Below are 24,210 nucleotides of genomic sequence, written 5' to 3'. Positions count from 1 at the left end.
GCAATTACAGAAGCCAGATCTCCCATCTTCTACACCCCATAAAGATCTTTGGTCCATAATCCCAGAGGGATAAAGAATAGGGAGGCTTCTAATGGAAGGGATGAGATGTGGAACTCTGGTGGTGGGAACTACGTGGAACTATAGGCCTCTTATTCCACAATGTTGTTGATCATTATTAAATTGCTAATAAAAATCTTAAGAAAAAGATAACGGGGTATAATTCTGCACCATTCCTAACACCAGAGTTCTGTATCTTCATTCCCTCCATTGGAAGCTATAGTACTTCTCCCAAGGTCATAGATATGGGTTGACTATTCTTTCTTTCTTTCTCTTTTTTTTTTTTTTTTTTTTTTTTTTTTTTTTACCAGAGCACTAATCAGCTCTGGTTTATGATGCTGTGGGGGATTGAACCTGGGGCTTGGAAGCCTCAGGCATGACAGTATGTGTGCATACCCATTATGCTATCTACTCCTGCCTGGCTATTATTTCTATAACTGTCTATATATATTTGTCCGTTTTTTCCATTGTTCAATGTTCTCTTCCTTATCGAGTCACACATATATCTATCTATTAGTACATCAAAATATTTCTCCCTTTTTACTCTTCTCTCCTCAGGTACTGATGGAGTTGGAATTCAGAGCCCTCTGGTTATCTTCCTTTAACATCTCTCCCTGACTGGGTCTATGGACCAAAATTCATTGTGGGGTGAAGAAGATGGGAATTATGGCTTCTGTAATTGATTTTCCACTGGACATGGGTATTGGCAGGTTGATCCATACTCTCAGCCTGTTTGTATCTTTCCCTAGTAGGGTAGGACTCTGGAAAGGTGGTGGAGTTCCAGGACTCATTGTTAAGGCCAACTGCCAATTGTCCAAAGGGAGGATGGACAACAGACTCTATGCTACACCTGAGGAAGATGGGTCGATATTGGGGCAGCCTGGAATGTTCCTACTCATGACCAGAGAATGTGAACTCAGATCTAGAGGGATGTAGAGGTCACATAGGCTCCAAAGCTAATTATAGGCTCCAGATCACATCAAATCAATGGGGTTTACAGTAAAAAATATTTATACCCCTTTCACATATTAGGGAGCTACTCTCTTCTCTGATCCAGCTTTCTGTTCCTTTTTCCAGCCATGACATCATCTCCCCAGACAATAACTTGGATCCACCTGCATATCAGATTTCAGGCTCAGGGGAAAAAAGAAAAATGAAAAAAAAAAACCAAAAAACAAACAAACTAGTATAGCTACAGGCCTTTTAGAATTTAACTAAAATATGTCTACTAGCTATCTACAGAATGGAGGACCCCCCAGTTCTTCATCTGCACTATTCCAGCCTTTAGGTTCATGATTAATCAACAATTTGTTTGGCTTTGTATGTTAACTCTCTTGTCAACCACCAGGTTCCAGATGCCAGCATGATGCCGGCCAGACTTCCCTGGACAGACAACCCCACCAATATGTCCTGGAGCTTCGCTTCCCCAGAGCCCTTTCCCCACTAGGGAAAGAGAGAGATAGGCTGGGAGTATGGATCGACCTGTCAATGCCCATGTTCAGCGGGGAAGCAATTACAGAAGCCAGACCTTCCACCTTCTGCATCCCACAATGATCTTGGGTCCATAGTTCCAGAGGGTTAAAGAATAGGAAAGTTATCAGGGGAGGGATTGGGATTCAGAGTTCTAGTGGTGGGAATTGTGCGAAGTTGTACCCCTCTTATCCTATGGTTTAGTCAATGTTTCCTTTTTATAAATAAAAAAATTTAAAAACAAGACCAACAAAAGGGAATAAATAAATAAATATTATTAAAAAATAAAAATAAAGGGGAAAATACAGACAGATAGTTGTAGAAATAATGGTTAACCCATATCTTCAACCATGGGAAAACTGCCGTAACTTACAATAGAGGGGTTGGAGAGATAGAACTCTGGTGGTGGAAATGGTATAGAGTTGCACCTTTGTTATGTTGTAATTTTGCAAATAAATATTAAATGACTAAAAAAATACAGGAAAAAACACCCAACAGTATTAAAAAAAAAAAAAAAAGACCTTATCTTCTCCAATACTTGATACTTACTGACTTTGGACTGCATCTGGAACTAAGAATGGGCTAGAAAGTGAAACTAGGAGAAATTTGTTGGGGTCAAATTTGAAACTTCCATGGCTTTCACATAGTCTAAGTTTGTGCTTTCAGAGTCCTTAGAGAGCCCAAACTCAGTTTATAAACTCCCAGATCATGAACATCCCTAGATAAGAATAACCTCCTTACTTTGCTACCTTATGCTGACATCAGAAGGTCTACTCCCTTTTTTGTGTCATTGCTCCCATTCCCCATTTTCTACCCACCAATGGCATAGATGACTGACTCATGCACTCATTCCCAGAAACCATAAGCATTCTTTTTTCCTTTCCTCCCCAGGAACAACAACATCCCTATTCTCCTGATTTCCTCCCCCCACATCTTTTTCTTAATCAGAGATTTACTAATGACTAACAAGACTGTACGATAACAGGGGTATAGCTACATACACTTCCCACCACCAGAGTTCTGTGTCTCCTTCCCTTCCACTATAAACTTCCTTATTCTTTATCCCTCTGGGTGTATGGACCAAAATTCTTTATGGGGTGCAGAAGGTGGAAGGTCTGGCTTCTGTAATTGTTTCTCTACTGGACATTAGCAGGTGGATCCAACATGGCCTGTTTCTGTCTTTCCCTAGTGGGGTAGGGCTCTGCAGAGGTGGGGTTCCAGGACACATTGGTGAGGCTGTCTGCCCAAGGAAGTCAGGATAGACTCATGATTGTGTCCGCAACTTGGTGGCTGAAAGGTGGTAAGATATAAAGCAGGACAAATTGATTAATAAACAGGGACCCAAAGATAGGAGTAGAACAGATGAAATTAGGGGTCTTCATGTGGGAAGAATCTAGGGAAGTCTATTTTAGGTATGTTCCAAGGGGCCCATGACTTTAGTAATTTTTGCCTGAGTCTGATAGCTAAATGCAGGTGGACTAAAAAATTGGGAAGATGGTTTCAGGGTTAAGAATAGGACTACAAAGCTGGATTAGGACAGAGAGTAGCTCCCAAACATGAGGAAATTATGTAAATAACATTAACTGTACCCCACTGATCTGAGCTAGGGCCCATACCATCTGGGACTCTAGTCAGGGAATCCTTGTATTTGCACACAGATATTATGGGCCTAGATCTCTAACAGATTCCTCTCTCCACTATCACTGGTTATCTCCACCAGGAACAAAATCATCCACCCTCTTGTAGGCCTCTCTAGGACCTTGCCCTCACTGTGGGGCAGCAATGATAGGGACTGCCCTACTCTTTGAAGGGAGACTGGGTCACCCTATCCTGCCACTCAAGGAAGACTGTTCCTGAAATAAGTGAAGCCTAGAATGTTTCTAGCTGTGACCATGGACTGCAAGCTTAGACCTATAGGGATGCAGAGGTAACACAGGCTCCTGTGCTGATTTTCTTTCTTGCCAACATTTCTCCTTTTCAGTTCTTTATCAGTCCGGTTCCATGGGAGTGTGACTCCAAATCTGTGGAGAGAGTAGCTATGTGTGGTCAAAAAAGAACTTGGCTTTGATGCAGACTCTTAGACTTGCATTTCAGACCCACCTTTCTGGTTTTGGCTTTTTTTTTAACCCGAAAAAGTGAATAGTAATCCTTGTTTTGTCTACCTCAGTGGGTTACTGAGAACAGGAAAATCAAACTGAGTGAGTAGAGAAGAAAGTATGTTGCCAAATGCAAACACATATATACCCAAATCCTAAGTGGAGAGAGAAAAGCACAAAGTCCAAGACAAAGAGAAGCTGAGATACCCAGAAACCATGAGAGAAAGAGAATACACAAAATGGATTATGAAATTTTGCTTTGAGGTTTGGGGCAATTTTTTGTTGCTTCTGAGTGAAAGCAATGTTCTTTTTGTGAGCTGAAAACAATCCTGATCAAGGCTAGATAAGAGCAGCGCCCCTAATAAAGCTGGATCTATAAGCTTTGAAGTAAAATTAGCCATTAAAACCACACACAACAGCACCCTCAGTCTCTAAAGCCCTGGAGAATGGCCTGAAGTCACCTTTAGCTTCTCTACAGAAGTCTCTATGCACAGCCTTATTTTGTTAATTAAACCTGATTTGCCTAAGTACCACTCTTCCAGATAAACAAACACCACTTACTCTAGCATATGGCATTTCATTTTCTCCTATTAGGACAAAATAGGAAACTGGTGCAACTGTATTTTTAAAAGTACACCTTTGATGTTCAAAATAAAACGTGGCTTCCTGGGCATTTTTGTTTGTCAAAATTTATTTTTAAAACTGATATACACTATTTTTATCATATTCTGAGCTATAAAGGGTTTCGTGGGCTTAGCATGGACCCTTACCAGAAAGGCAACATGTTGAAAACAGAGCATAAAATTTGGAGTCAGAACTTTGTCTGAATCCAAACTAAGCTACTTACTTACTTACTAGGTGACCTAAGTTTTTCTTTCTGTAAAATAAAGATGAGATTTATCTTTCCAAATAGTAATAATGATGATACTTCATATATTTTATTTCCTATTCCTGCCATAATTACTGATTTTGTGCTTAATATCCTCAAACAATAGAACAGTATTAGAAGTCTGCAGGTTAGAAGTCTGACCTGGATCCATGAGGTTAGACTGAATGTGTCAGCAGGGCTATATTCCTTTCAAAAGATCTAGGGGAGAACTTGTTTCCTTGTCTTTGGAAGTTTCTTAAGTTTTCCTGAATGAATGACTCTTACCTCCATCTTCATAGACACCAGTGTTGTGTCTCTCAGACCTGTGTTGTACAGTCCTATTACCCTTGGAGGAGCCTTCTAGCTCCTCCTCCTTCTTTGTGATTGATTACACTGGACCCACTTGGACAACACAGGTTACTTGTTGGCCAATTAAAAGTCAGTTTATTAGCAACTCAATTTCATCTGCAATCCAGCTCCCCTTTTCTACCTAACCTAAGATATAAACAGGTTTCAAGGATAAGGATTTGGAACTTTGAGGAAGGACCAGAATTTATTCTGCCTAATACATGTCTGCACACACACACACACACACACACATACTTGCACATGCATTAGAGTTCTTGAGCAATTCTAGTTACACAGGAAAATAATGACTAAATACAGAGAATTCCCAAATACCCCTTACCAACTTTCTCATAATTTTATTATGGTGCTTTTGTCACAATTAAGAACTTAACACTGGGCCAAAAGAACTTACTGAGTAGGACCCTTGCCTTGCCATGCACACAGAGACTTTGTTGTTTGTCTGTTTTCAGAGTTGTTGCTGGGGCTTTGGTGCCAGTATCACAAATCTACTGCTCCCAGTGGCCATTTTTTCCTCATTTGATTGGATAGGACAAGGAGAAATTAAGAGGAGAGGACAAGATGGAGAGAAAGATAGATACCTGCAGACTTGCTTCACTACATGTAAAGTGTCCCACCTCCCTGCATGTGGGGATTTGGGGCTTGAATCCTGGTCCTTGTGCATAGTAATAAGTGCAGGGAGAAGCACTAGTGCTGTGGTTTGTCCTCCACCACTCCCAGTCTGAAATGGAAACAATGAAGTAGCTGATCTGGGAGCAGTGAAAATTTTTCATGCAGGAGGTCCTGACACCTATCCCTCTACCACACACATATGCGCGCACACACACACACACACACAACATCAACACTGGTATATAACTGTGAACCACACTGCAGACCTTACAATTTCCACTAATGTCCTTTTTGTATTCCAGGATTCAATATGACATCACACTATAATTATGGTGATATTACACTTAAAAACTATCTTATATACTATTATTTTGTGACTATATATGTGTATATATATCTTTTTTGCCACTAGAGTTGCTGCTGGGTTCAGGGTATGCACAAAATTCCAGTGCACCTGGTGGCCATTTCTTTTCTTTTTCTTTATTATAATTATTATTTAATTTTTATTGAGGGATTAATGTTTTACAGATTTTCTCTTTTTGATGATAGAAACAGGAATAGGAAAAGAGAAGAGGGAGATGTGGAGAGACACTTGTGAAGTTTCCCTACAGATGGGAATCAAGATCTTGAACCCTGGTCCTAGCACATGGTAATGTGTCCATTTCACTGAGTGCATCACTGCAAAATATGTTTATTTTAATTTAAAGGTTTTATTTCTTTATTGGGGGACTAATGGTTTACAGTAAATACAGTTCTTTGTACATGTGTAAATCTTCTCAGTTTTCTACAAAACACTCTCAGCTCCCTCTTTCTCCACCATTTTACACCAGTACAGGGAAACCCCTGCACCTGTTCCCCAGTCCTTTACTATTATGGTGCAATACACCAAACCCAGTCCAAGTTCTGCTTTGCATTTCCCCCTTTCTGTTCTTATTTATCAGCTCCTGCCCATGAGTCAGATCATCCCATATTCATTCTTCTCTTTCTGGCTTATCTCACTTAACATGATTCCTTTCAAGCATGATTCAAGATGAGATGAAGAAGGTGACTTCATTATTCTTAATAGCTGAGTCCATTGTGTATTCAGACCACAACTTTCTTAGCCACTCATCTGTTACTGTACACTTAGGTTGCTTCCAGGTTTTTATAAATTGTGCTGATATGAATATATATATATATGTTTATTTTAGTAATTCTTATTATTAGGGATTTAATAGTAGTTTACAAAATTATAAGATATTGTCCTACAGCAAACAATAACTGGATTGTTTGATTTATAAACCCACATTATGGTGGTCCAGGAGGTGGTGCAGTGGATAAAGTATTGGACTCTCAAGCATGAGGTCCTGAATTCAGTCCCCTGCAGCACATGTACCAGAGTGACATCTGGTTCTTTCTCTCTCTCTCCTCTGTCTTTTTCATTAATAAATAAATAAAATCTTTAAAAGCAAAAGCATAGAGCACGATTACAGGAAAAGCTGATTAGGGAAAGGGGAATGGACTTTAATATAGAAACATTTTGTCCATTGGTGGTGAGTGTTGTCTGTATAGAGTGGATTGTTTCATATCACACGGTTTTCTCAGGAACTTGAATAAAAAATGCCAAAGAATAAGACATAGTTTGTCTCTAGCTTTGAACATGGAAAGATTCTCAGTTAATGCTCAATTAATGGATATAACACTAGCTTCTGCTGGCAAGTTCTACAACTCCATCTGAAAAGCTGAACTTGTCAAACTACCATAGCTGGATCACTGTCTTTTGACTTAATCTAACAACTCATTCCCTCTCTGTTTTTTGCTCTTCAGACAACCTTTGGACTTTAATTTGGTTTTCCAAGTTTTCTTTTCTTGTGTGAGAGAGAATGCACTAGCCAACTGGCAGTTCTATTTTTCAGTGTAAATCAGCCAATTGGTTTCCTGCTTGATCAGTTAGTCACCTGTAAATTTAGTTAGCATGAGTCAGTCCCCTGAAGCCTGATTATCTCTGTGAGGATGCCATAAAAATCAAGTTTCTGAATTTGTTAAGCTGAGGACCAGACGCTGGCACTCAGGGTGACCCCAGTAATGTGGCTCAGCCTGAAGCAACTGTGTCTGCTATTTCTACAAATTTACCTTAATTCTCTCCTACTAAGAATGTATCAAAAGGAGACTAAGGCTAAGCCCTTCACAGCACCCTTAGAAAACAGAAACTATCAACATCAGATTATTTGTGCTTATGCAAATAGGGGATAAAGTGCAAAGGAAAAATGTGCTTTGGCAAATATTTTGATGATGTTCACACACCTCTTTATTTCCTCAAGAACACTAGCTTGGAAATTAGCTGCCTTCTTGATATTTATCATTGTATTTTGGCTTCCCTTATTTCAGAAAAAGTGAAGTCCATGTGGTTAAGGGAATTAGTACAAGGATGGATTAGAATACTCAGTCCACACAAGCCAGGATCCATGTTCTGATGAGAAATGCTTTTGAAGCTCAACATGAGAATTAGCTAAGTGCAATCAAATGGAATGGTCAGCATGGATGCATACTCCCCCCTCCCCATTTTAATTCCTAAATAGCCACAGTTGTGGGATTATGATATTTTGTAATTCTTTCTTGTGATGAGACTAGATCTAGTATAGACAGCTTTCCATCTTTCCTTTTTTACTTTGAGAAATTGCTATGACTGAGTCCATCTACTTGTCAAATTTGGGTGTGTTAGACCCCACTTCCTCAGAGCCCCACCCCACTAGGGAAAGAGAGAGGCAGGCTGGGAGTATGGATCGACCCACCTTCTGCATCCCACAATGACCTTGGGTCCATACTCCCAGAGGGTTAAAGAATAGGAAAACTATTAGGAGAGGGGATGGGATACGGAGATCTGGTGGTGGGAATTGTGTGGAGTTGTACCCCTCTTATCCTATGGTTTTGTCAGTGTTTCTTTATAAATAAATAAATAAATAAATAAATAAAAATGAAAAGATGATTATCTTACTTTCAATATTTCTATCTCACCTTACCTGTGGTGTATGTATGTGTGTAGAACTTGCTATTGGGATAAAAACAAAATATTGATGGAAAATAAAAACAGACTTCAAAGTAGAGCAATAAATGCTCAAGCCAGTCTATAGGCAGGCTTTCAGTATGTATGCAAATTCAACATCATGACACTGAGTATAAAGGAAATAACAGAAAAGAAACACCTATGATCCTATCTCAAACATCCATTAGTTGATGAGGAAATTCAAGTGAAAAAAGAAGCACTAGATACACAGTAGTGTTTGCTGGCTAAGACAGGCACTGAAGATAATATCTTGAACTGAGCCGAGCAAACAGTGCCTCCAAGACAAAATCCAACCTATTTCCTGCTTTTGTATGGCCAGGCAGAGAGAACTAACAACTGCATGTACTGTCAACCATTAATCCCCCCAATAAAATATTTTTTAAAAAGGGTTTTAACATGTTTAAATAGTTAAAAAAATGAAAGGAAGAATGATATTTTGTGGCAACTCAAAATTAAACGAAATTCAAATCCTCATGTTCATAAGTGAAGTTTGGCTGGAACACAGCTGCATCCATTCAATTTTGTATTGCCTCTGACTGCTCTCACTCTCCAGTGTGACAGGTGTCATATGGACCACAAAACCATAAATATTTTATATCTGGTCCTTTATATATATAAAATAAAAAGTTTGCCAATTCTTGAGCCAGAATCATCAATGGCAATTTGGTTTTTATTAGATGGCAACTGTTTATAACCTTGAATTTTCTTTTTTGTGTCTCAAGTTTATTTTACAAACAGCACAGTAGGACAGCAGCCCCACTGTCCTCACACTGGCAGGAAGGGGCCTCTACTGTGCAGCCTTGGGGGCCTGGGCACCTTTGGCAGCTGGAGCTGGAGCAGCTGGAGTGGCTGGAACTGCAGCTGGAGGCTGAGCCTGGGCCTGGGCCTTGGCCTGAGGCTGGGCCTGATGCTTGTCTTTTCGCCTGAGACCCATGGCCATGTAGGCGCGGACACGTTTCCCAAGCTTGGGGTGGGCGACGAAGGCCAGTCGCTTGAGCTTGCATCTGCTGCCCTTTGGGATGTTGGTATTGGCCTGCTTGGGTTTTGCCAGGGCCTTGACGACCTCGACCAGTGCGCTCATGGCCTTGGCGTTACTGGCCTGCGTCTTCTTCAGACCCTTCTTGTTGTGTTTCTTGGCAAATCGCACATTTCTTAGGAACTTGAGGTACACCCCCTTCAGAGATTCATATCTTTGCAATCGAAGTTGCTTGATGTCATTTCTGTGCCATTTCCAGGACTGGTTGTGCGCGGTGTGGTTCTTGGACTTGGCCATGTCTGCACTACACAGTTAGCCTCACACTCCTCCCTGCGACAAGGCCCGCCATAGCCCGCCATAGCCCGGGGCTCGGGGATGGCTCTGGATCCCTCGAGGGCTGCACTCACAGAAGCATGAATTCTTAAACTCTACACACAAAGTGATTTGAGGGAGAATTAAGTGAATATTTAAGTAATATTTTATTTTTCTTTCCTTCCCCCCCCCTTTTTTTTTACCAGAGCACTGCTCAACTCTGGCTTATGGTGGTGCTTGTGATTGAACCTGGTATCTAGAAGCCTCAGGCTTGAGAGTCTTAGGAGAGGAACGCTCTAAGAATCCTTTCTAGTAAAATCCTTTGATCAAGAAAAAGAAAACTACCAAATGAATGTATACACAAGTATTAACCACTTCTATCTTCTTTATTTCCATGGAACTCACAGAATTGAAAGACTAGATTATGATCTGGAAATTAATGTCTAGAATTCAAATTACCATTTATCATTTGGTACACAAGCTCTTGTTACCCAGCCATGTGAATTTTTTTTTCATTTTGAAAAAAATGTATGTATTTATTTATTTATTAGGTAAAGTTGGAGAGAAATTGAGACTGGAGGGGAAGACAGAAAGGGAAGGGGAAAGGGAGAGGGAGGGGGAGGGGGAGAGGGGGAGGCGGAGAGGGAGAGGGAGAGGGAGAGGGAGAGGGAGAGGGAGAGGGAGAGGGAGAGGGAGAGGGAGAGAGACTTGCAGCACTGACTCACCACTCGTGAAGCTTCCCCCTGCAGGTAAGGCCCAGCAATGTGAATATTGAATGTCCATCTGGGGGCAAAACTGAGCATGAGAAAGAATAAAAGTTTGCCATGATACTGAATGAATAGGGCAACAAGAAAGTGTCTTTGCATACTGAAGACCTGAGTACTTGCAGCCAGGACACGAACTCAGCAATAAGGCATATATCTTACATGTGTAAGGCCATAGGATTCAGTCCAAATACCACATGAGAAAAACAATGAAGAAAAAAGGATGGAACTCCATGGACAGTGGAGTGATGCACTGACTTCTTTATCCAAAAACATAAAATAAAAATTGGGCCAGGTAATTGTTTAACTGCTAAAGCGTATGGCGTATATTCATGAAGCTCTGAGTTCATTCCCTGGCACCATACAAAAAACAACCATACAAAACCTAACTGCCAAAGTTAAAAGAACTCATCAGAATGACTGAATGATAGAAAGGGTATAGCTGAAGAAGGAATTATTTACTGTTAATTCAGGTAGAGGAACTATTTCACAATAGGAAGCAGAAAGACAAAGAGGTGGAGAAAAGTTGAGGCAGGCATGGTCAATCCAGCTCAATGTGGTAATCAGTGCTTAAGCCCCTTCTGTTTTTCTGCTTCCATTCTCAAAGAATGACTTTCATTATCAGTTGGCCTCATAGTCAAAGGTAGTTTCTTGGACTCCAGCTATCCCGCCCATACTCCAAGTGGCCAGATGGCAGAAGTGGAACCTCTTTCCTAGTTTTGCTAGTCCTCCTAAGGAGACTTCTTGGAAGTCCCACAAAGTTTTTCTTTTCATTTTACCAGCCAGATTTGATCTGTGAAACACAGAAAAATAAATAAAGGACTTACTTCAGGCAATAGTGTCCTCTCTCTCTCTCTCTCTCTCTCTCTCTCTCTCTCTCTCTCCCCTTTTTTAAGTTTTTCTTAAGCCAGAGCACTATTCTGCTGTAGCTTATAGGGAGTGGTGAGGACTGAGCCTAGGACCCCTGATGAGTCAGGCATGAAAATCTGTTGAGCTACCATTGATGCTATCTTCATTAGTCACTGCTAAAAAAAATGAGTTTGATTCTGAAGAAAAAGAAAAAAAGTGGACTTTGATTAGAAAGTTAGGAGATTCTTGAATAAATTTTTAGAAAAGCTGGCATTCAAGTATAAGCACATAACTGGAATATTTTTTTTATTTTTTTACCATTTTATTGGGGGGGTTAATGATTTACAGTACAGTTGTTGACACATGCATAAAATTTATCATCTCACCATGGTAAGTGTCTGCAAAACTCTCTCATCCCCAATATGGGTTTTTTTTCCCCTCACCACCATGTACTCTAAAACACCCTCCAGCCCCCTCCCTGCTCTCCTTCACCGGAATCCTTTGTTTTGGTGCAATTCAGCAATCCCAGTCCAAGTTTTACTTGTGTTTTCTCTTTCTGTTCTTTTTTTCCCCTTTTGTTGCCCTTGTTTATCATCGTTGTTGTTACTGCTGTCGTTGTTGTTGGATAGGACAGAGAGAAATGGAGAGAGGAAGGGAAGACAGAGAGGAGGAGAGAAAGACAGACACCTGCAGATCTGCTTTCACTGCCTGTGAAGCGAACCCCCTGCAGGTGGGGAGCTAGGGACTCAAACTGGGATCCTGATGCTGGTCTGTGTGCTTTGCGCCATATGTGCTTAACCCGCTGCATCACCACCCGGCTCCCTCTCTTTCTATTCTTGTATCTTACTTTCTTCTTATGAGTGTGATAATCTGGCATTCATTCTTCCCCTTTTGGCTTTTCTCACTTTAGATGATTACTTCAAGCTCCATCCAAGATTTGATGAAGAAAAGGATGTCATCATTCTTAATAGCTAAGTAGTATTCCACTGTTTATATATACCAGAATGTACTCATAAGTTTTGATGTTTATGGGCCCTGTCTGAAATATTCAGTGGTTTACTAAAACTGTCAAAAGAATACAATAAAGAGAAAGACATAGCATACCAGAAACCAGCAGGTAACTAGACTTAGACAAATAAGCTTAGCATTCCACTTCCCTCAATCACTCTAACAACTCAGCCAACTACACAAGACAGTAAGAGATGTCTCCTAATCACTTTTGATAGCATCAAAATTACTTTAACCCCTTGATAATCTTTAGAAGAAACACTGTATACAATTGGCCAAAAGATATACTGGCAAAAAATACATATAGACTAAAAGACAATTATTTTCCATATGGCAACCTTTATTAGAATTGCCTAGGGAGTCAGGCAGTAGCTCAGCGGGTTAAGCACACGTGGTGCAAAGCACAAGAATCACCAAACAAGTAAATGCAATAAAACTTAAGGCTAAATTAGACCCCATTAAAATATGAGGTGTAGTATCTACCTAATTTGAGGCCAGACCTCATAAACCAAATACAACAGTTAACGCTTAGACAACTGGGAGAAAGTCTAAGCTCATTAGATAAAGAAAGGACTACAACAGCTGGATAAGGGTAAGAGACTGGCTCACTTAATGATGGCCTTTTTGGTCAATAGCAGGCCATCCCATCATCTGTGGCTCTAGTTAAGGAATCTTTGGGCTCCAAAATAGATAATATGGGCCTAGACCACTAATAGATCCCTCTCTCCACCATCATTTGTTGCTTCCAGCAGGAACATTATCACAGGCCTTCCAGGACCTTGCCCTTACTATAAAGTAGCAATTGTAGGGACTGCCCCATTCTCCAAAGAGTGCCCTACTCTTAAAGTGCTCTACTCTGCCACTTGAGGAAGACTGGTCCTGGAATGCATGCAGCCTAGAATGTTCCCAGCTGTGACCAAGGACTATGAGCTCAGACTGACAGGAACTCTGAGGTTATACAGATTCCTGTGCTAAATATGAATATACACTGGCCCTGAGTCAGGTTAATATGCTAAACATCAAATCTTATTGATAGATTTTCTTCAAGTTTAGTAGCTACTCTCTGCCCTAGTGCAACTCTATAGCCCTATTCTCAATTCTAACATCATCTTCCCAGACAATATTTTTAGTCAACCTGAATGTTTAGCTACCAGGCTCAGGCAAAAATTACTAAAGTCATGGGTTCCCTGAAACATACCTAAATCAGACTTCCAAACTTCTTCCCACATGAAGACCCTTAATTTCATCTGCTCTATTCCTACCTTTGGATTCCTATTTATTAAACAATTTTCCCTGCTTTTTATCTCACTGTCTTTCAGCCACCAAGTTGCAGATGCTAGTATGATTCTATCCTGACCTCCCTTGGCAGAAGACCTAACCAATGTGCCCCAGAACCTCACCTCTCCAGAGGCCTACCCCACTAGGGAAAGATAGAATCAGACTGGGGTAAGGATCTACCTGCCAATGCCCATATCCAGCAGAGAAGCAATTCCAGAAGCCAGAACTTCCACTCTCTGCACCCCATAGAAATTTTTGGTCCATACTCCCGGAGGAGAAGAAATGTTAGTGGAAGATGAGCAGAGGGCTCTGAACTCCAATTCCGTCAGGACCCAGAGAAATGAGGGGGGAAAGGAAGGACATTTAGAAGAAGCAATAGGTATAGGTGTGACTTAGAAAGGAAGAAAAGACGGGACCATAAGAAAAAAAGGCAAATATATATATGTAGTTATAGAAATAATAGTCAACCCTTATCTGTGACCTTGGAAGAAGTATTGTAGCTTCCATTGGAAGGTATGTGGATACAGAATACTGGTGGTGGGAATGATATGGAATTATACCCCTGTTATCTCACAGTTTTGTAAATAAATATGAAATTACTAATAAAAATTCCAAAATTCTTTCCTGATTAGATATTTATAGATTACTTCTCTCCTTCTCTGACCCCTGATTAACTTAGAGGATGAAGAGATTGGTGGGTGGCAGATTATTTATTATTTATTGATATTTGATACTCTCTCTCTTTTTTTTAAGAGTTTGGTATTTAGCTTTGGTCAAGATTAAAACAGAAAGCTCTATAAATTCATCTAATGCAAGCAACATAAAAGAAAGAAAGGAAGGAAGTAAGAAAGAAAAAGAGAAAATAAGGAGAGAGAGAGAGAGAGAGAGAGAGAGAGAGAGAGAGAGAGAAACCAGCAGTGCAGTCATAAATATTTAATAGTAATGTCTCTTGGGGGGAGGGAGGTGCATCCCAAATTGTCGTGTTCGCTGATTTCTAAGGTATGTGTGCATGGTCCCTCAAGCCATGCTACCAACATCATGTCACTGAACATAGAGTTGGAAAGAGATGCCAAACAATGCTTTTGTGCAGGAAATAACACCAAAACATTAAATGTAAAGACCTTCAGTTAATTTTATATAATTGCTAGTGATTTTGAAATTAAAGTCTCAAATGGTAACACCCTGAAGAGACAAAATGATGGGACAGTGAGGTTGGAGAGGCTAGAGATAACATGACAAAGATAGTATCTTGTTTATAGAAAGGTTCATTCATTCTATAAATATTTACAATGTCTAAGTTTGTATGGTTTAACTTTTAAGGTGACTACTATAAGAACAGAAATAAGATGACTAGCTTTCAATCAAAGAGAAAAATAGGAGAATACAAACTCATCAGTGCAACTGTATGTGATATTCATCATTTATTTTAGTTGTCTAAGACCTTTGGATAGTCCTCCTATGTTTGGGAAACTCTCTTGGCCAAACAACCTAAGCTTCCAAAACAAAAGCCATAAAGTTGACTTTATAGCCTCCCTTTCAGCTACAGCATAGGCATGTGACCTAAATTTAATCATATACTCACATTTGAAATTGGAGGGAGAATAGGGACCATGCAGCCCCTCTAGTGAGGATGAGTGTAGATGCATCCATTTTGCTAGAGACAGCATGGCAGATGTTGAGTTCTTGGCACTCATTAGCAGCAGCTGATGGTCTCCACCAAGGAGTCCTTTGATGTGATTTGAATGTTGTTGCTGACTATTACTGTATAGTGTACTTAAACCTCTCTTCCCTTCCTAGAGTTTCTGTGGTTTCTGTTAAATAAGTTCATTTAGTTATTTTAAACAAACTAAAGAGTTGTTTTTTTTTTTAGTTACAGTTAAAATACCTGATTGGTGGTGGTCAGACAGCAGTGCACCTGGTTGAGTGCACACATGTGTAAGGACCAGGGTTTGAGCCCCTGCTCCTCACCGAAAAGGAGGATGCTTCATGGTTGGTGGAGCAAGTCCTGCAGATGTCTATTCTTTCCCTCTCCCTCTCTATCTCCTCTTCTCTTCTCATTTTTTCTTTGTCCTGTCAAATAAAGATAGAAAGAAAAAAAAAGGAAAAATGGCTGCTGGAATCTAGCCCAGCAATAACCCTGGTGACAAAAAAAAAAGTAATTGACACAGGGGGTCAGGTGGTGGCACACCTGGTTGAATGCACATGTTACAATGCATAAGGGCCTAGGTTTGAGCCCCCAGTCCCCACCTGCAGGGGGAAAGCTTTGTGAGTGGTGAAGCAATGTTGCAGGTGTCTCTCCCCTGCTCCATTACCCCCCTCCTCTCTCAACTTCTGGCTGTCTCTATCCAATACATAAATAAGATAATAAAAAAATCCCTGATTGACACAATGACAAAAAAAAAAAGAGAGAAGGAGAGACAAGGAAAAGTCATCCAGTTTATGCTTTGCATTCATTAGACTCTGGGTTCAAGCTCCAATACCACATGATGAAAGCAACAAAGACAAAAGCAAATAGGAACATCATAAATGGCAGAATAATGCTCTGCTCTCTCTGTCATGATGGAAAATGAAAAGACAAAATAAATGAAAGGCAAGACAAAAAGTAACATGAGATGAGAGGAATAAGCTCAAATATATTAGCAATTCTAATAAATGGGAGTGAAATAAATTACACTATCACTTTCAGATTGAGTTGAAAAACAACATATTATGCTTATAAATGACACACACCTAAAATTAAATTATAGAGAAAGTCTGAAAACAAGCAGTATTTGGAATACATCTCTGGTGGGTGGATGATATAGGAAAGAAGAAAATTAAAGAGTTTATAAATGTAAACGTAAATTTAATGTAGTAGGTATTCAACTCAAGCTGCTCTTTAAAAAATGGTTAAATATACTAAGGAATGTATATTGAAGGAATTAATAAAAATATAAGCATTTCTTTTTTCTTTTTTTTAAATTTCATTTATAAAAAGGAAACACTGACATTTCTAAAATGGAAAATACATAGAAGTAGATCCAATCAATAAAAGCAAAGGTCGAGTTTTATTTTTTTTTACTTTTTTCATTAGTGATTTAATATCGAGTTGCAAAATTATAAGATAATAGGGGTACAACTCTATACTGTTCCCATCACCAAAGTTCTGTGTCATCATCATCCCCTCCACTGGAAACTGCAGCAGTTCTCCAATGGTTACAGATGGATTGACTTTATATCTAATCTATCCTCTTTATATATTTTGCCCTTTTTTTCTATAGCCCTGTCTTCACTTCCTAACTCACATCTACACCTATTACTACTTCTGGGTGCCTTTCCTTTTTTCCTCAAAAGGCTAATTTTAAAACAAAAACAAACATTTGGCGAATGTAATCGAGAAAAAAAAAGTAGCTTTTGCAATAGTAAGGAAGGCAGAAATGAGATGAAAAATATAAACATTTTCAAATACCCAAGTATAGCTTTTTGTGAAATTTTGACTCTTGGAAATAATGTTTGTATTTTATATATTTAAAAATGAAATTTAAGCCAAGAACAGTGAAACCCTAAAATTCAATACACAGATGAATCTAATTTTATACCAAATAGATAACATAGCCAGCACAAAAGAAAAAAATGAATGTAAATAATTTTCTATCAATCTGACCACATATTCTCAGTATGAAGAGAAATAAGAACTGTAAACAAGTCTTGACATTTTCTTAGTAGGCTTGTTGTTGGTAGTGGTGTCATTGTAGAAATTCAGAAGCAGTTTTTTTTTTTTCTTTGTATAGGTCTCAGACTAAGCAAATGAATATTATATCAATGTTATTGAGAGCTATGGTTCTCATCGTGGAGGAAGTATAGTCTATCTTGGGAATGGAGAAAGAGGAAGAACACTATGATGCTGGGGCGGAATTAGATATTTCAGAATGAAGTCATCCCTAATTCTGTTCACAGGAAAGATCCAGAAGTAGTAACACCTCAGTGTCAATGAGAACAGTTATTGCCAACAATAAACTGATTTGTAAATACCATTCCCCTATAAAAGAAGCCAGAACTTTTGGAGAACTGGTTGGTTCTAGGGCTAGGTAAATAGGAATTATTCTGTATTAAAAAGGAATGCATTGATCAAACACATATGGGACATGTCAAAAGGATGTGGGAGCTGGGTGGAAGGATTTCTACACACAAATGTGAGACATATTTGTCGTTACTAATCACTCATGAAAATAATGGGTCCAAAATTCGGAGTAGAATAGAATCCCCAAGTCAAATGTGATGTTGAAAATCAAAACCAGAAAGAAAAATGAACTGATACATTAAAAGGGTGAGGGAAGGGGAAATTATTTACAAGAGAATCATCATAAATAGATGCATTAGGAATAACACGGTTCTGAATCAGTATTCTGCAGTTATTACAGCAATACTAGATTCAAACAAGAAACAAACAAAAAAAATGAATGTATGTTTTTTGAAGAGAAACTAAACTAATTCCCTAGGGCATATTCATCAGTTAATAGGGGAAGAAAAAAATCATTTATATGGTGAAAATACCACCTTAACACAGCTATAAGTGTGTGTGTGTGTGTGTGTGTGTGTGTGTAATAGAGAGAGAACAAAAGAGAGTATGAAAATGGCATCATGTCCATCCTGCTATACCACATAGAGGGAAAGGTTCCACTCATTTCTTTGGTATTCCTGTCTAAAATATCACCCGAATACAATCATAAGGAAACATCAGACAAAACTAGCCCTGCTGGCCACTCTCCAATGTAACTAACCTGTACTCTTCAAAACCAGAGATGTGATGAAATATAAATCAAGCAAGTTAAATTCAGGAAAATTAGAGAGGACAACTAAATGCAGAGCATCAGTCTAGATTAGAGTCTGAACTGAAAAAAAAATAATTGCTACAAAAGACTTGATTGGCATAATTGGTGAAATTAGACTTTGGATTGCATATCAGGTAACAGAATTTTATCAGTTTTAAAGGTTCTGAATTTGATCATTTCACTGTTGCTATGTAAAGAAAATCTTTATTTTTAGTAGACAAACGCTGAGATACTTGGTGGTGAAGACTTATTAATTGCGGTGACTCATTCTCACTTGGTTCAGGAACGCCTAATACACAAGTACACTTAAGAAGAAATAATGCAAATGTAGAAAAATGTTACCATATTATTTTAAAGACGGTTATCTATCACTGTATGGTCAAGAAATTTGACAAAAGAGAAGCTTACACCAGGAGGGTTTTAAAACCTGAATAGCTCTATTATCATAGGGAAAATCAGGAGAATACACAATTCCTTTCTTATACAAGCTGCTCCAGAATTCAGAGAACACTAGAAAACAAAGATATAGGTCTCATAGCAATTCAAGGCAGCTACAGAAGTGTCCACTTTGGGAACTCACAATGACAAACCCTTGCAACAAAGATAGTCTAACTGATCAGACTGGGAGTCAGTGGACTTGGGTATAGTACTTACTCTGCTTCTTAGCTTCTATTTCAGCCTGTAAGGTGCTAGGCCCTATAAAATGGAACTAGCACTGTTTGCTTTTCTTTCTCTCAGATCGGTTGTGAGACTCAAATAAGCTAACCCTAGGAAATGAAAAGCTCTGGGCACACAGAGGAAATACTAGATGAGAAGTCAGGGAAGTCCGTGTACGTCTTGGGATTTGACTTGTATTTGTAATTCCTTTTCAACAAATGTCTTCTGTCAAAAATAGTTACATTGCGTTTAGGTTGTGAATTTGAAAAAAGGCCAATGGTGGAATTTCCTGGCTTTTGTGTGTTTGACATTCTCTCTGCCTAGAAGCTGTTTATATAACCCAGAAATTGTCTCTAAGGGCTATAACTTTTGTGGATGTGAAAATTTGTAATTACTCCTTAGTTTTTTTAAAAATATATATGTAATTTTTATGTAGGGGGGTCAGGCAGTGGCTCATCTAGTTAAGCACACATAGAACCATGCATAAGGACCCATTTGAGCCACCGTTCCCTACCTGCAGCAGGGATGCTTCACAAGTGGTAAAGCAGGTCTGCAGGTGTCTCTATTTCTCTTTTCCATCTCTATCTCCCCCTCAAATTCTCATAGGACAGAGAGCTGTCCTATGCAATAAAATAGAAAAAATGGGGGGGGGGAGATAGTCACTAGGAGTGGTGAATCCATAGAGCAGGCACTGAACCTCAGTGATAACCCTGGAGATAAACAAAACACAAATAATAGTTTTTTATTTAAAAGGCAGACACCAGAGCTCCTCTCCGTCATATGTGGGACTGTGGATTGGACCCAGGGACTCACTCATGCAAGCTCTAACACTGAGCAACCTAAGATTTCCCCCCTTTATTGGGGGAGCTGTTTGTAGATTACAGTACAATTGTTGACACACAGGTACAAATTCTCATCTCTCCATGATAGGTATCTGCAAAACACTCTCACCCCCAAACATAGATCCTTTTCTTTCATCATGCACTAGGATCCCAAAGACAACCACCACTACCACCCCTGCCCTATCTCCCTCCTGTCCTCTTCTTCCCCAGAGTCCTTCTCTTTGGTGCAATACACCACACCCAGAAGGGAAAAATACAAAGTAAAACCTGGACACTTAGTTTTAATGGCACTTCCATGAAACTCCTTATCCTTCTTAGGTCAGGATAGGGATGCCTGTCCCATAGCATTTCATACTTATTTCATTACCCACCCACTCCTTGCTAGATGGGAGCTCTAAGAGGGCAACAACAAGATGGATCTTAGACACTATTGCAATCTCAATGTCTACATACAGATAATCCAAAAAAATATTTGTAGAAAGGCAGCACTATCGAAGATAATGACTGAAAATGATATCTGAAAGGAAAGTTGTTTTTTCAACAATTATTCTTGAGCACATATAGTGTGCAGTGCCTTTTGCAGTTGCTCTAAAGCTCATCGAGATTATCCTGATTTTTTCCTTGTTCTCACAGACTACCCAGCTACCAGGCTGACTAAATCTTTTTCTTGTCTAGATACTGGGAAGTGACTGTTTGCAGAGTGGCTCTGCCACCTTTTGGTTATACCTAGGAATTGCACCTTTTCTGATATGGGGCATCCTGAAAGGAAGTCCACCTCTCAATTCGCCCTATAGCTCCTCAGGTGGCAGCTCATTCATTCACCGTCCCAAGGACACTCACTGAATGTATACCTCGCAACAAGTTCTGTGCTAGGGGCTGTAAAACCACACATGGCTCTTGACCTCAAGGTGTTTACAATACATTTTCCAGAGAGAGGGAAATTAACATACAATTAGCAACCAGGAGGTGTGGCCAGAGTGTCTACTTAAAAGCAAGAGGCCCTGAGTTTGATACCTGGTAGCATATATACCAGAGTGTTGCTTTTTCTCCTGCATCGCTCTCTTACGTTCATAAATAAATGAATTAACAAATAAACAAGTCGTTAAACAAATAATTAGTTACAAATGTGTTCGGTGCCAGTGAGGAGAAGAACCAGGTGCTTTGCATTGTCCTGTGCCATCTCCTTTCTGGAGCAGAAAGCTGGCCTTGCTGTGTGCTAACAGCCCAACCTATGCGCACATACTGTTTGCTACTCTAACCAGAAGAGCAGGACAATCAACGCTTGGGCTCAGGCAGAGGCATGTGATCTCAGTGATCAAAGTGATTTGTGTGGCATGGGTTTCCACAAATAACCAGATTTGCCTTTTTTTCCAAACCTAGATTTATAGCCAAACTACTCTATCCACAGTCATTTTCTACCCTCCCCCAAATATGGCTTTCAATAATCACAACAAAGTGTGTGTGTGTGCGCGCATGTGCGTATGCATGTGTGTGTGTCTCACACTGCTAAATTGTTAGGCATTGTATTTGCTTATGTATTTTTTAAAATATTCACTAACACCATATATGTGTGGAGAGAGAATTAATCTGGTACATGCAGTATATGGGCGTTAATGGTTTACAGTAAATACAGTTGTTGATACGTGTGTAAAATTTCTCAATTTTCTGCAAAATGCTCTCACCTTCAGCCTAGGTCCCCCTCCACCATCAAGTACCAAGACCAGAAAGTCCTGTCCCAGAGGTTTTTACTTTGGTGAATACACCAAGCCCAGTCCAAGATCTCCATTTTAAATGTAGCATCAAGAATGAAATTCAGGACCACACAGTGAGGAAGGCATTCTTATTGTTCTTGTAAGAACATGAAGGGGCTTGGGCTGTGGAGACAGCATAATGGTTATGCAAAAAGACTTTCATGCCTGAGGCACCAAAGGTCCTTCTTCTAGCATTTGCCCTACTTCCATAGCCAGTCAACAGCGTCAGGTTGAGCCTGATGTAAAGTTTCGAGACCTCCTTTGAATCTGGAGAGGTGGCAGTCGTTGACTATGTGGGTCATAGTCTGTCTGGAGCCGCAGGGGCAGTTCGGGTCGTCTCTGGCTCCCCAGCGATGGAACATAGCGGCGCACCGGCCATGGCCTGTTAAGATAGCGATTGAAGAGGGCCCAATCATAACGTGCTAGGTCAAAGCCGGGTTGACGCTTGCAGGGGTCTGTGATGAGGTGTTTGTTCTTGACCTCAGCTGACTGCCAGCTCTGTTTCCAAGAGACTGGAACAGAGAAGTTCAGTGTAGGCATAGGGGACCAGATTGGGTGACGAGACGTCAAGCGTTGGACAGGGTGGGCGAAGATATCTGCGTATATTGGCAGGTCCGGTCTGGCGTAGACGTGGGAAATGAACTTAGATGATGCCGCATCCTGACGAATATCTGGCGGGGCGATGTTGCTAAGAACTGGCAGCCATGGAACCGGGGTGGAACGGATGGTTCCAGAAATGATCCTCATGGAGGAATATAATTTGGAATCGGCCAAGTGGACATGGGGGCTACGGAACCATACTGGGGCACAGTATTCTGCAGTAGAATAGCATAATGCCAGAGATGATGATCGTAGTGTGGAAGCGCTCGCGCCCCATGAGGAGCTGGCCAGTCTTGCAATGATGTTGTTCCTCGCGCCCACCTTTGCTGCAGTTTTTATGAGATGTTCGTGAAATGACAGAGTGCGATCGAGAGTAACGCCAAGATAGACTGGCTGGGCTTCATGCCGGATTCTCGTACCGCCAAGCTGCACATTAAGCTCACGCGAGGCCGAGGCATGGTGTAGATGGAAAACAGATGATACCGTTTTTGCAGTGCTAGGGATTAGTCGCCATTTTTTACAGTAATCAGATATCAAAGGTCCTAAGCCCCACCATAACACTGGTAAAAAAAAAAAAAAAAGGAAAAAAGGAGGGGGGAGAGGGGATTGAGTGGGAGTGTACCTGGTTGAGTGTACACATTACAATAAGCAAGGACCTGGGTTCAAGCCCCAGATTACTCACCTGTGGTGGGGTGGGGGGGAGGGGATTCACAAAAAGTGAAGCAGTTCTGTAGGTATCCATTTCTCTCCCTCCCTATTTCCCCTTCTCTCTCGAATTCTCTCTGCCTCTATCCAAAATAAATAAATAAATAGAGATACTTGCTTTATAAATAAAATGGAAGAAAACAAAACAGAATCAGATGGGGAGCACAGAGTTTAAAGAGGATTACCCACTTTGAACCTAGTGCTGCTTGGTAATTTACCCACAATCTTTGTGCCTCCATCTCTTCCTCCTCCTTCTCCTCTTCCTCTATACAATGGCATTTTTTAATTGCTATCAGGGTTATGGCTAGGAATTGGGACCTGAAGCCATCACTCCTAGTGACCATTTTCTTTCCTTTAGTTTGCTTACTTGACAGGACAGAGAGAAATTGAGGGAGAGATAGAGAGGGAGAGAGGGAGAGAGGAAGAGAGACATCTTCAGCTCCCCCTCCACACCCGCAGATGAAGGCTGGGAGCTTGAACTTGCACCATCATGCATGGTAACATATGCATCCCATTGGGTGCACCACCGCCTGGCTCCTACAATGGTGATTTTCAGAGCAACCCACTATCTGGGCTTGATGTGAAGAACAAATGAGTTGCCATATGCCAAGTATTTATCACAGTTCCTGGCACTTAATGGGGGCTCAACAGGTGTTGGGTGATCAGTTTTAGAGATGAGGGTACTTGAGGTAAAGTCATTAGCCTTACTTAGGTGAGCCATGCAGATGAAGAAAGCAGGCAGTCTGATTCTTGCTTCTGACCTGTATGCTTGCCTATATGCTTTTCTGAATACCCTGTTCCTGGGGACCTTCTGTTTCTCTGGCAACAGAAGTCTCAATTGATTCTGCACAGTGATATTCTGAACTCATTTTGTGGAGCTTTGGTCTTAGCTGAACACTGGCAAAAGTAGCTTTTCAATAGGCATTTGGTATTTCATTCCCAGGAGAAGATCATACAGGTACATTGTAAAAATAATCTCTCCTTTTGATATCGATGGAAGCAAGGGAACAGGGCAGCTTTCAACATTGTTGTTTGCGTATAATGTCTTTGGGAACATGATGTAGTTGTTGCATAGAGAATAAGAACTTTAAAATCAATGTTGAATCAGAAGCCAAATCCCAGATATTCCATATGACCTCTGCCCA

The 24,210-nt window shown here is 40.2% G+C and overlaps 1 protein-coding gene across 1 annotated transcript; it reads right to left on the bottom strand.

Annotated features, from left to right (window-relative positions):
- Positions 1-9,213: 9,213 nt before the first annotated feature.
- On the bottom strand, positions 9,214-9,785 carry LOC103114841 (large ribosomal subunit protein eL29-like). Its single transcript, XM_060182776.1, has one exon. The coding sequence runs from the start codon at positions 9,783-9,785 to the stop codon at positions 9,300-9,302; it is 486 nt and encodes a 161-aa protein (XP_060038759.1). The 3' UTR covers positions 9,214-9,299.
- Between the last annotated feature and the right edge of the window lie 14,425 nt (positions 9,786-24,210).

The sequence above is a fragment of the Erinaceus europaeus genome, chromosome X (assembly GCF_950295315.1).
Source record: "Erinaceus europaeus chromosome X, mEriEur2.1, whole genome shotgun sequence".
NCBI classification, from domain to species: domain Eukaryota; kingdom Metazoa; phylum Chordata; class Mammalia; order Eulipotyphla; family Erinaceidae; genus Erinaceus; species Erinaceus europaeus.
Note: the sequence above shows the minus strand (reverse complement) of the source record. Positions and strands in the feature narration are given on the sequence as shown.

Excerpts from the sequence above, each read along its gene's own strand:
- LOC103114841 (XM_060182776.1), bottom strand. The coding sequence starts at position 9,785 with ATGGCCAAGTCCAAGAACCACACCGCGCACAACCAGTCCTGGAAATGG.